Genomic DNA, 13,685 nt, shown 5'->3' with positions numbered 1-13,685 from the left:
CCCAGGATTCAGCTGAGTGGATCTCTTCTCATCAACCTTCAATGCTGGTCTCTACTTTTGTTTAAATAATGGTACCAAGGCTGGACATAATATTCCAGGTGATGTCACACACCCTCCTTTGTGTAATAGTAGTCCTCTAAACTCTAACCCCTCACAATGATGACAAAATGTCCTTTACCTTCCTGATTGTTTGCTGCAGCTTCATGTTCACTTGATATTATTTTATTCGCAATAACACTTCAATCTCTCTGTAATATGTTCATCTCGAATTTTCTATGTTTAGATTTTTTTCTAAAACTTGACATGCAAAATTTATTCACAAAAAATATACAGTACATTGTATTCTTCACATTTGTAATGTTGTTCAAACAATATGCTCGTAGTGTCCTGTTTTTTCACATATTCATTTGCCACTTTATTAGGTAGACCTGTACATCTGCTTGTTAATGCAAATATTTAAACAGCAAATTTTGAGTCAGCAACTCAATGCAAAAGTGCCTGCAAACATGGTCAAAAGGTTCAGACCAAACATCAGAATGGGGAAGAAAGTGATCAAAGAGTATGACAGTGAAATAATTGTTGGTGCCACATGGGGCAGTCTGAGCATCTCCAAAACTGCTGACGTGCTGGGATTTTCGTGGACAACAATTGCTCGAGTTGAGAGAGAATGGTCCAAAAATAAAGTTGTACAAGGCAGTATGAATGTTCAGGAATGTAAGGAGCTGGGGAGAGTGGATGACTCAGATCAATACATTACAGACACACCCCTCCCCACTGTCACTAGTTTCTACATGAGGTGCTACTCAAGAAGGCAACGTCTATCATCAAACATCAAGACCATGCCATCTTTTCACAGATACTATCAGGCAGAAGGTATGTAACCCTGAAGTCCTCACAAGGGTAGGTTTCACACAGTGAACAATAGAGCACTGGTGATTGTGGTAGAGCAAAATAATCTGGGAATACAATGGCAGGTGGGCCTTCATAAATCAAAGTCTTGTTGTGTTGAAGTTGTGTAAGCCTGGCTTATAGTATTGTGTGCAACTTTGATCACCTGACCTGTAGGAGAGATGTAAGCAAGGTTGAAAGAGTACGGAGACAATCTACAGGGCTGTTGCTGGATCTGGAGGATCTAAATTAGAAAGAAAGATTGACTAGGTTAGGACTTTATTCCTTGGGACGTAGAAGATTGAGAGGAGATCTGATACAGGTATACAGCATTATGAGAGGTATAGATAGCATAAATACCGGCAGGCTTCTTTCACTGAGGCTGGGAGAGATTACAATTGAGGTCTTAGGTTAATGGTGAGTGGTGAAAATGTCCAGGGGAACACGAGGGAAACTTTCTTCACTCAGAGGGTTGCATGCGTGTGGAATAAGCTGCCAGCACAAGTGGTGCATATGAACTCGATTCAACGTTTCAGAGAAGTTCGAATCAGTACACAGATGGTATGTGTATGGATGGCTATGGTCCCAGTACAGGTTGATGGCAGTGGGCACTTTAAGTGGTTCAGCATGGACTCAATGGGGTGAACAGCCTGTTTCTGTGCTATACTTTCCTGTGACTCTATGTCCTATCTATCACCTCCTCAGCCTCCTGGAAGTCCTATTCTCAATTATTGACGAAATGAAATAACATACTAATCTGAATTATACTCCATCTGCCATTCATTTGATCACATCAAGAGATGATCAAGATCTCTCTGCAAGTCCCGATACCATGTTCACTGTTTTCCACATCACCTATTTTAGTGATGCATACATCTCAGCCAGTTCTCTCCCATTTCCCTCCATTCCAACAGTGCTGTTGGCCTGGAGATTTCTCAATACATTTTGAGATATTTAGCACCTCCTCTGCTATGATGTAGACTATCACAAAACTATTTGCATTGACTATTTTAAGTTTTGCATCATTCTCTACAATGAAAAAAAAGCAGGATAAATATTGATTTAAGATCTTGCCCATCTGCTGAGGCTCAATATAAAGAAGTTTACTTCCAGAAGTGATCAATTTTTGATCTCTTTTTGGTACATCACGTGGATGCTCTTCAACACTCGTTGTGCATTAAAGTTTAATTTGTCAGAGCCCACAGCCTTACTAATGTCCGGTGTGTTAGAGGAAGCTGATAGACTGTGATCGATCGACTCCCTGTATCAGAGACAGAGACAACATCAGGTGAGAAGCCACGTGAGAGCTTTGAGTAATAGTGACAAACAAGACTGAGGTGACAGAGGGAGTTGGGACTCGGGCGAGTGTATGCATTTCCTGTGCCCTTAGCCCCCACAGAGAAAACAATGACTATAGCAGCCGTATTTGTCACATGTGCATTGACACATATAGGGAAACACGTTGTTTGCGTTGGAGAGGTGCCGTGGCAGTTCGCAAGTGTTGCCATGCATTCGGTGCCAACACAGCATATCCACAACTCAGTAACCCTACCTGTGCATCTTTGGAATGTGGGAGGAAACCGGGGCAGCCAGAGGAAGCTCCCACAGGAAAAGCATTCAGGCTCCTTTCGGACAGTGGCCGGAATTGAAACACAATCTTAAAGCTTATGCTAACCACTATTCCACCATGTCATTCTGTTATCCTTAACTTAAATACTCCAACACTGGCCACTAATATCTCCCACTCAAGAATGACCTCCAAAGTCCTCTCCACTTATTTACACTCTTACTGCTGTGCTCAGTGATTCTAACCAGACAGAGAGAGTCTCCCTGAGAGTTTGAGGGAACAGGCATGGTGTTTGCCAAGTTACACTGTTTCATTTACTGATTCCCAAAAATGATTCCGGAATGGAAAGGCTTGTCATAGGAGGAGGTTTTGGTGCTTTGGGAAGCTAATCACTGGAATTTAAAAGGATGATTGGGATCTTCAATGAAACCTATCGAATGTTGAACGGCTTTGATAGAGTGGATGTAGAGAGGATGTTTCTCATGATATGGAGGTGGATGGAAGAGGTCTGAGACCAGAAAACACAGCCTCCTAATAGAGGGGGCTGAAGGAGGTCAACTTAGAACGATGAGGAGGAATATGTTTACTCAGAACATGGAGAATATGTGAAATTCTTTGCCACAGATGTCTAAGGAGGACAGGTGATCTGTTATATTTAAGGCAGAGGTTGACAGAATCTTGATTAGTCAGAGCATGAAAGGATATGGTGATAAGACAGGAGATTGTGGTTGAGAGGGAAATCTGTCTTTCCTGATGCAATTTTTGAGGAAATAACAGCAAATACAGACAAAGGAGAGTTAATGGATATTGTTTATTTGGATTTTCAGAAGGCATTTGATAAGGTGCTGCACATAAGGCTGCTGAATAAGATAAATGCTCGTGGTATTACAAGAAAGGTGGAGAGCTTAACAAAGTGTGGTCGCACCCAGAGTAATGCATTTACTCTGGTGGCCCCACTAGAGGAAGGATGTCGAGTCTTTGTAGAGGCTGCTGAAAATATTAACCAGGGTGCTACCTGGATTAGAGAGCATGCGCGACGACTGGAGTTTAGACGAACAGCGACTGTTTTTATTTACTAGAGCGGAGGAGGCTGAGAGTAGATCTGATTGATGTTTCTAAGTTTATGAGCGGCACAGATATACAAGACAGACAGTATCTTTTCTTCAGGGTTGAAATTTCCAGTAGAAGGGGCCATGAATTTAAGATCAGATGGGGATAATTCTAAAGGACATGTGAGGTACAGTTTGTTTTTCAATTTGAGGTTGTGGGTATTTGTCAATTTAACATTATTATTTCGGCCACACTGCGGAATGTACCGTCCTCAGCAAAGTGGGCAAAAGGATTCACTCCCCGGATTACCCCATCCCGGGACTGGTGACCCATGAGCACTGCCTCTGGGCTCTTACTGTCTGTGTAATTACCCAGGGCATCACTTGGGGGCGCTCTCCGGACTGAACATACATCGGAGGCAGTTCCGCTGATCCGGAGGTGGAATTACGTCTCTGGAACTGACTCTGACGTCACAGAGCGCGCTGCTGGAGACGGGGTCCGTCAGAAACTTTGGGAATTAAATCTGTCACGGTCCATTAAAGGCGCGGGGGAGGGGGTGGGTGGAGAGTCTGTCAAACTGTGGGTGGGGATGTGCACACATTCAGATGTTCACAGTATCAGACTCAGTCCGGATCTGAGTTCCTGCAGAGACTTCAGTTCCTCTTCCCCGGTCCAACTGATCTGATTGTCCCACAGCCTGAAACAGATGGAAGAATGAAGAGGAAATAACAAATTACACAACAGCGTCAGCAACAGAGGACTAGGGTTAATGTTTCAACAACATTCACAGACAAACACAAGCGGAAACCCGGCGGATCCGCTGATATTTTATGACATTGAATATGAACACAATCACTCACCAGATCCGCTCCAGACTCGGGAGGGCCAGTATGAGGCGGCGAAGAGCGGGGACAGATTGGTCTGTGAGCGAGTTTGATCCCAGATCCAGCTCTGCCAGTGATTGGGTTGCACTGAGAGCGGAGACGAGATCATCGACACCAGCATCAGTGAGACCGACCTTGTACAACCTGGAGATGAGAGAGAGTGAGGGTGAAGGACACCGAGAGACAGTGGACGCTATGAATCTCGAATGTTTACCAATAAGACAATTACTGATCACATTAATGTTCAGCGTCAGACACCCAGTGACTGTAAAGACAATCTCCCACAGTCTTACACTTACCACAGTTTCTGCATTTTACACTCCGAGTTCGTCAGAGCCTCAGACACCAGTTTCACCCCTGAATCTCCTAGTTCATTTTCATTCAGGTTCAGCTTCGTCAGTGAAGGGTTTGTGCTGAGAGCGGAGGCAAGATGCTTGGTACCAGAATCTGTGAGACCGACATTGCTCAGCCTGTGGATGAAAGGGAGAGTGTGGGTAAAGGCCACAGAGAGACAGGAGACGGTAGAAATTCCCAGTGTTTATCAGTAATACAATTACTGATCACCTTAATGTTCAGTGTCAGATACCCAGTGACTATAACCGCAATATCCCTTTCTGACACTTACCATAGTGTCTGTATTTTACACTCTCGATTCCTCAGAGCTGCAGACAGCAGTTTCACTCCTGAATCTCCCAGTTTATTCATCCCAAGTCTAAACACAAACAGACAAATTGATGAACAAATTGATTCAGACAGTGGTTCTGAGGGAATTCCTCTCACCCGGTATTTCAGGAAACATTAAACCCTTCAGTAAATCACTGACCAATTCACATGACTGTCAATGTCCCTCACTGCCCAGCTCCGAATGTTAGTAATTTAGCCTGTCGGTGTGACTCTGTAAACTTTCTATATTCTGTCTCAGTCCCCGACGTTTGGAAAAAAATCCTGACGAGATGGTAGAAAGCTGCAGCGTTGAAGGGCTGGAAGAAGTCCCACAGAGAGGAAGAGTTGTGGATGAGAACGTGTCCATGGGAGATGGTGGAAGAAAAGCCCGCCAGGGCAAAAGGGATAGGCAGAGTAATCCCACAGGAGGAAGGGAGATGGGGAATAGAGATACCACTGGAAGGAAGGGGAATAGAGAAGAAAGATGCCACAGAAGGAAGGGAGATGGGAAAGAGATATCCCCACAGGACGAGGGGGGTGGAGAAGAGGGATTCCATGGGAGGACGGGGAATGGAGAAAAGAAATCCCACAGGAGGAAGGGGGATGGAGTGGATAATTACCACAGGAGGAAGGAGAATGGAGAAGAGAGATCCCACAGGAGGAAAAATGTATGCAGAGGATAGATCCCAGAGGAGGAAGTGGGATAGGGAAGCGAGATCCCACAATGAAGGAAGATAGGTAAAGAGCCATCCCACAAGATGAAGAGGATATGGCAAAGACAGATCCCATAGGAGGAAAGGGAATGGGGAAGAGAGATCCCATAGGAGGAAAGGGGGATGAAGAAGAGAGATCCCATAGGAGGAAGACAGATGGGGAAGCAAGATTCCACAAGAGGATGTGATGCAGACGTAGATCGCACAGGGAGGGTTGGTCAGAATTGAACCCCACAATTGGAAGAGGTGATGCCCACATGAGTGTTGGGTATCTGGCAGTGAACAAAGTCACACTGTTGGAGTGATCGTGATAGTCACACGCGGGGAGAGGGGTTGGGAAGGATAATCTCGGGTATTTCTCTCCCTCTCACTGGGACATTCCTCTGATTCTCTCTTGTACTTCATCGGGAAGAGGGTGCGCAGATCCGTCACACCTGCTGCAGTCAGTGTCGGTGTCGATGTCAGTAACAGTGAGAAGGAACATTGTCAATTGACGTGTCACATGCAGCGAGAAACACGGCCATTCGTGTGATTTACTACCATTAAACCAACGGCCATTGTTCGCTCATCTGAAGTCTCCAACATCTCTATACACGAAACCATAGGGCACTCCCGTTCTTGATTTACTGACCGATCGCCTATTAATTTGTCACAAAAACTCATAATCTGCTTTACCTTTACATTAAAACGAAATAATGAAATACTTTCACAGATCAGACTGAGAAATAAGTGAAGTTACCCCAACTCCTGGCACTTGTGCAGCCCAGGTACCAGCCGCTGGATTCCTTCACACTGAATGTGGCAGCCAACTAGGTCGATATGTTTTATTGTATCACAGAGTCCGATGACATGAGACAGCACCGCACAGTCAATTGGGGTCAGTGTCATTCTACTGAATGAAAGTGCTTCCACAGATTCCAGTGCGGCCTGAGCCAGGCCACGATTCTGAGACTCAAACAGGTAGTGCAGTGTGTTCAGGAGGCTCCTTTTACCAGCTTCACTCCTCGTGTTTCCACTCTGGCATTTAACCTCCTCCTTCACCCAGTCAATCACCCGGCAGGTTGTTTGACGGGGAAATGGTCCCAGAAACTCCTCCAGGCCCCGAGCTGTCATTGGAGAGGAGAGGCCAGCAACAAAACGGAGAAACACCTCAAATCGGCCATCTGTTGTGTTGTGGGCTTCAGTGAGGAATTTCAGGATATCCCCGGGATGTGGATTCAGGAACTGTGCGAGTGCCGCTACAAACTCCTGGATGGTGAGGTGTGGGAATGTGTACACTACACATCGGGGAGAATCCTCTCTCTCCAAAAGCTCCATCAGGAACCCAGACAAGAACTGGGAAGGTTTCAGATTGTAGTTGATTAAATCTCCATTTGTAAATACAATCTTCTTGTCAAACACACCTCTGAAGGCCATCTGACCAACCTTGAGTAACACGTCACGGGGGTTCTCAATCTCACGGCCGTCGTTTTTCAGGATATTGTAAATATAGTAGGAATAGAGTTGGGTTATGGTCTTGGGAACTCGCTGTGGGTCCCTGTCTCTTTTTGCGAAGAAGGGTCCCAGTGCCAGAGCGAGGATCCAGCAGTAGGAGGGGTTGTAGCTCATGGTGTACAGGATCTCGTTCTCCTCCACGTGTTTGAAAACAGCTTCTGCTACCGTCTTATCTTCAAAATGCCTGATGAAATATCCCTTCCGTTCTTCATCGACAAATCCCAGGATTTCAGCCCAGACATTGATTTCTGCCTTTTCTAATAAATGTAACACAGTGGGGCGGGTGGTCACCAGTACTGAGCACCCTGGCAGCAGCTTGTGCTGGATTAAACTGTACACAATATCCGACACTTCACACCACCACTCGGGATCTGGGCACTTGTGCTGAGGTTCTGTATCTCTCCGACTGTCAGCAAATTCGAGTTTATGTTTGAATTCATCCAAGCCATCGAATATAAACAGCAATCCCTCTGGGTTTTTCCAAACCTCTCTCAGGAAATTCCCAAAGTAAGGATACTGATCCAAAATCAGTTCCCTCAGGTTTATTCTGCAGTTAATGGAGTTTAAATCCCTGAATTTGAAACTGAAGACAAACTGGAATTGTTGGTATATTTTCCCCGTGGCCCAATCATAAACAATCTTTTGCACCATTGTTGTTTTCCCGATCCCCGGGACTCCAGCCAATGCTGCCGAACTTCCAGATTTGCATTTACTTTGGGAAAAGCTGCTCTGGAACAACTGATCAGTCCGGAGTTTTTCCAGCTCTCTGCGGAGATGTTGTTTTCTCCACTCCTCGTGGTCTCTGCCTCTCACCAGCAGCTCGTGTTCCACCAGTCTCCGATCACGAATAGTAGAGATGACCGTGAGCTCAGCGTATTGATCAACCAGCTGGAAAACATTCACCTTCTCCGTCATCAGGATCGTGTTCACTCTCAGTGTTTCGGTTTGTGCCCGCAGAGTCTCCTTGTGTTTCTGTTGAACATCTTCCATGGGAACAGAGAAAGAGTCAAAATGTTAGACGCCTCAATTCAGAACTTAGTAAGCAACAAATAGTGCAGCACAAAGCTCTTGTATCAATTTAATTTATCAGAATATGTTCATACACTAAAGTAAATTTGGTTGCAGTGAATCAGAATTGTGACGAAAAACCAAGTTATCAGAAGATTGATGCTGATGAGAGAGATAAGGGGAACAATGGAGAAACATTCAAAATGCTAATAAGAGAGAAGAGCGAGATTAACGAGAAAGAAACACATTTCAGATATTGACAGACCGATTGCTTTGAACCTGAACTGTTTGAAGTTTGATGGACAGGCGATACCCCAGCAGGGGGATAAAAAGAACAGGTTCGCTAAGGCACGACACAAACCACGAGATCACGAGATAACGAGACCCTGGAAGAGCGGTGTGCCCCCACAAGTTGGTTAAAGTTGGAGGTCTGGTTCGAGGGAACCGACCATAGACTGACAGGGTGAAAAGGAACGATCGGCGGGAACCTGGTGTGTGTGTCCGCCCTTGCCTGGGTGCCGGGTTCACCGCGGAAGAACGGTCGTATCCAGAACGGAGGGATCACAGTCGGTGACCACAGAAGACATAAAAGGGTTCGCCCGAAAGCTAACTGCGAAGAACATCAAAGGTCTGTTTGAATCAAAATTTACATTCTCTCTCTCTCTCCAACAGCACAACAGCGATTACTGCAAACTGTACTAAGCTGAACTGAACTCTGCGTCACTTGAGACTGATCATTTTACCCCTAGACTGCGATAGAACTTAGCTGATTCCTGTTACCCTAGTTCTGTGTACACGTGTGTATTATCATTGCTAACCTGTTTCATTTACATCCTTACGATTAGAGTACTGTGTTACTTATTTCTTTAATAAAACTTTATTAATTTCTGTTAAACCAGACTCCAACTAAGTGGTCCATTTCTGCTGGTTTGGCAACCCAGTTACGGGGTACGTAACAGAATAAAACAAAAGAAACCTACTGCATGTCGATCAGCAACGTTGTAGGGGTGGTGGGGGTCAGCTGTCAAGGTCTCGCAAAGCTGACTCAGACAATCAGCGTTTCTAATCAAACATAAATAATTTATTCACCCTACTATACCACGGATGCTGGACAACTCACCGAGATCATCCAGAAGAATGTCCGGGCCTGCAGTTCTGCAGTCTCATGTCCACTAAACAGTATCCACGGGAAATACTCAGCAGGACAGGGAGAATAAAATCATAGAGACATAGAAAACCTAGAGAACAATACAGACTCTTCAGCCAACAATTCTGTGCCGAACATGTCACTACCTTAGAATTACCTAGGCTTTATCCATAGCCCTCTACTTTTCTCAGCTCCATGTCGCCATCCAGGAGTTTCTCAGAAGACCCTACTGTTTCCGCTTCCACTAACATCGCCGGCAGCCCATTCCACGCACTCACCACTCTCTGCGAAAGAAAACTTACCCCTGACATCTCCTCTGTACCTACTTCCAAGCGCCTTAAAACTATGCGCTCTCGTGCTAGCCATTTCAGCCCTGGGGAAAAGCCTTTGACTATCCACTCGATCAATGCCTCTCATTATCTTGTACACCTCTATCAGGTCACTTCTCATCCTCCGTCGCTCCAAGGAAACAAGTCCGAGCACACTCATACTGTAAGGCATTCTACCCAATCTAGGAAACATCTTTGTAAATCTCCTCTGCACCTTTTCTATGGTTTCCACGTCCTTCGTGTACTGAGGCGACCAGAATTGAGTACAGTACTCCAAGTGGGCTCTTACCACTGTCTTGTATAGCTGTAATATTACATCTTGGTTCTTAAACTCAATCCCACGACTGATGAAGGCCAATGCACCATATGCCTTCTTAACCACAGAGTCAACTTACGTTGCAGCTTTGAGTGTCCTATGAACTCGGACCCCAAGATCCCTCTGATCCTCCACACTTCCAAGAATCTTACCATTAATGCTATATTTTGCCATCATATTTGCCCTAACAAAATAAACCATCTCACACTTATCTGGGTTAAACTCTATTTGCCACTTCTCAGCCCAGTTTTGCATCCCATCAATGTCTCGTTGTAATCTCTGACAGCCCTTCACACTATTCACTACACCCTCAAGCTTCGTGTCGTCAGCAGATTTACTAAACCATCCCTCCACTTCCTCATCCAGATCATCTATAAAAATCACGAACAGTAGGGATCCCAAAACAGATCCCCGAGGCACACCACTGCTCTGGAGAAAGGGAGAGAGTGGATGCTACAGATCTATTATTCAAATTGAACTAAAATTTTGAAAAGCAGGATCATTTCCAATCCCGGTAGCATCTGGTAAAACTCTCCTGCGCCCTCTCCGAGTTCTCCAGATCCTTCCTGTAATGGACCGACAGAATTGAACCAATTCTCCAAGTGCAGCCAAACCAAAGTTTTATACATCTGTAACCTAAAGCTTCGATAGACTTAGTGCTCCGTACAATGAAGTGAACTATGTGATCATATCTTCTTCATTTGCCTGTGTTGTCACACCTAGCGAGCTACGGACATTGACAACAAACTCCCTCTGCACCTCAATGATGTTAGCGTCTTCCAGCTACTTTAAACATCCCCCATACCTTCACACTTTTCTGGATTAAACTCCATCTGCTATTTGCCCACCCGCCTCTGCAACTGATCTATACCCCACTCAACGGCTGTGAAGGCGGATGAAGGCTGCAACAAATCCACCAGCTCCAATCGTCGTGGTTTCCATGCCATTGGAATCAGTTGGTTGATTTGTGAAGTATTGTGTGCTTCTTGGAGTGCAACATCAAGTATTCGTTAAACAAATACACGCACAGGCGTCTTCGCTCTGTGGACCACTTCTTCAGAATGAAGACCATCATCCTCGACCTCGAGGGATAGCCACGACGATACCCCACTGGACTCTTTGAGACTCTTCTTCCCTCTCCATTACTCATTGTCTCACCTCAGCTTCAGAAAGCATATATTTCATTTGCAGACTAAATTCACAACATTTCCCATCACCGTCACGGGACGGTGACAAACTATGCTCTAATCCTCTTTGCAACATGCCGGTTCGAAATTCTGATCAGCTGATATATATCGACTCTCACCAGACGGAGATTTGCCCTGTAACAGTTGCTCCTCACCTGACTTCTACCATTTAATCTGCCTTCCCCAATTTAACATCCCCACCCTGTGTATCACCTAAGCTGCAGACCTCGCTTTATTCATAACCATCTCAGAACTTGAGTTGCGTTCGTTGTTCCCGAAACCTCTCCCACTGAAACCCGAGCCCGTCCGGAAATAAGGGATAGCCGATGTCAATGTAGGACCTGGTCTGGATGAGGTGTGGGAAAGTTACTTGCAGTGAAAGTACACCTGAAGAATGTGAAACCTCACGGTATGTCAGGATCCTGACAGGAGTGTGCGGGACCTCAGAGTGCTCCAGAGCCTTGTAAAGTAGTTAAAGGGTTTCACATTGTGTGACGGCTCTTGCAGGAGTGTATGGCATCTCGCAGCGTGTAGGTAGACGGCAACAGGCTTGTGGAGTCTCGCAGCGTGTCAGCCCCTGCCAGGGGTGTGTGGTGTCTAGCGGTGTGTCAGTACCCTGCCAGAGATGTGCAGGGTTTCACAGCGCATTAGGATCCTGCCAGGGGTGTGTGGTGTCTAGCGGTGTGTCAGTACCCTGCCAGAGATGTGCAGGGTTTCACAGCGCATTAGGATCCTGCCAGGGGTGTGTGGGGTTTCCAAATAGCAGGTATACTCTACATAGGGGTTTATTGTGTAACGGATCTTGAAAATGACATTTTAGTCTTCACCATGTATCCGGGGCCAGCAAATACCGTTTATATCATCTTCTTAGAGAGTTGAGAGTTCTGAGGAAAACAGTGGTGATCTGGCGCTAAACGATGCAGGCATGTTTTCTCAGTTGTCATTCATTCAACGTATTCGAGTGAGACAGGGAACGTAGGAAAGCATGGATTTTATAAACAGTTACATTATAGAATGGCAAACTAGTAGAGAAGTTGTTCTTCAAAGATCCAGGGGAGTATCTGTTGCATGTTCAGAAGTGGTTACCTAGAGTGCCAGGATTTAGGTGTTTCAGAAAGAACAGGGAGGAAGACAAAAGGGGTGGGCGTGGCACTGCTGATCAGAGATAATGTCACGGTTGCAGGAAAGGAGGAAGTTATGGAGGGATTGCCTACTGAGTCTCTGTGGGTGGAAGTTATAAACAGGAAGAGGTCAATAACTCTACTGGGCGTTTTTTTATCGACCACCCAATAGTAACATGGACATCGAGCAGCAGATGGGGAGACAGATTCTGGAAAGATGCAAGAATAACCGGGTTGGCGTGGCGGGAGGTTTTAATTTCCAAAATATTGATTGCAATCACCCTAGAGCAAGGGCTTCAGATGAGGTGGAGTTTGCTAGGTGTATTCAGGAAGGTTTCCTGATATAATATGTAGATAAGCCTACAAGAAGAGAAGCTGTACTTGATCTGGTATTGGGAAATGAACCTGGTCAAGTGTCAGATCTCTCAGTGGAATAGCATTTTGGAGATAGTTATCACAATTCTGTCTCCTTTACCATAGCATTAGAGCGGCGTAGGAACAGACAAGTTAGGAGTGAGGAGAAATATGAAGTAATTGGGCAGGAACTTGGAATCATAAATTGGGAACAGATGTTCTCAGGGAAATGTATGGCAGAAATGTGGCAAACGTTCAGGGGATATTTGCGTGGCATTCTGCATAGGTGCGCAGGGTACAGGAACCGTGGTGTACAAAAGCTGTTGAAAATCTCGTCAAGAAGAAAAGAAAAGCTTACGAAAGGTTCAAAAATCTAGGCAATGCTAGAGACCTAGAAGATTATAAGGCTAGCAGGAAGGCGCTTAAGGATGAAATTAGGAGAGCCAGAAGGGGCCATGAGAAGGCCTTGGCGGGAAAGATTAAGGAAACCACCCAAGGCATTCTACAAGTATGTGAACAGCAAGATGATAAGAGAGAATAGGACCAATCAAGTGTGACAGTGGAAAACTGAGTATGGAACCGGAAGAGATAGCAGAGGTTCCTAGTAAGTACTTTGCTTCAGTATTCACTACGGAAAAGGATCTTGGCGAGCATACAGACATGAAGAAAGAGGACGTGCTGGAGCTTTTGGATAAGTTTCCGGGACCAGACGAGATGCACCCCAGGTTACTACGGGAGGCGACGGAGCAGATTGATGAGCCTCTGGTAACTATCAACGCATCATCAATCGGGACAGGAGAGGTTCCAGTGGGTTGTAGGTTTGTAGATGTTGTTCCCTTATTCAAGAAAGGGAGTAGAAGGGGGAGGATCATGGGACGGGAGGCTTAGGGAGAAAGAAAAGGGGAGGAGAGCACCAGAGAAGTTATAGTGAGAGGGTCAGAGAGAGAAAAAAAGAGAAGGAAAA

The 13,685-nt window shown here is 45.4% G+C and overlaps 1 protein-coding gene across 1 annotated transcript; it reads right to left on the bottom strand.

The window, feature by feature from the left end:
* Window positions 1-4,114: 4,114 nt before the first annotated feature.
* On the bottom strand, window positions 4,115-8,255 carry LOC140207656 (NACHT, LRR and PYD domains-containing protein 3-like). The gene is made up of 5 exons (XM_072276212.1): window positions 6,505-8,255; window positions 5,015-5,101; window positions 4,689-4,859; window positions 4,366-4,533; window positions 4,115-4,202 (listed from the first exon to the last, which is right to left on the bottom strand). The coding sequence occupies exons 1-5, from the start codon at window positions 8,247-8,249 to the stop codon at window positions 4,115-4,117; spliced, it is 2,259 nt and encodes a 752-aa protein (XP_072132313.1). The 5' UTR covers window positions 8,250-8,255.
* Window positions 8,256-13,685: the final 5,430 nt, after the last annotated feature.

The sequence above is a fragment of the Mobula birostris genome, chromosome 13 (genome assembly GCF_030028105.1).
Source record: "Mobula birostris isolate sMobBir1 chromosome 13, sMobBir1.hap1, whole genome shotgun sequence".
In the NCBI taxonomy this organism is placed as follows: domain Eukaryota; kingdom Metazoa; phylum Chordata; class Chondrichthyes; order Myliobatiformes; family Myliobatidae; genus Mobula; species Mobula birostris.
This window is presented reverse-complemented; position numbering and strand designations above follow the sequence as displayed.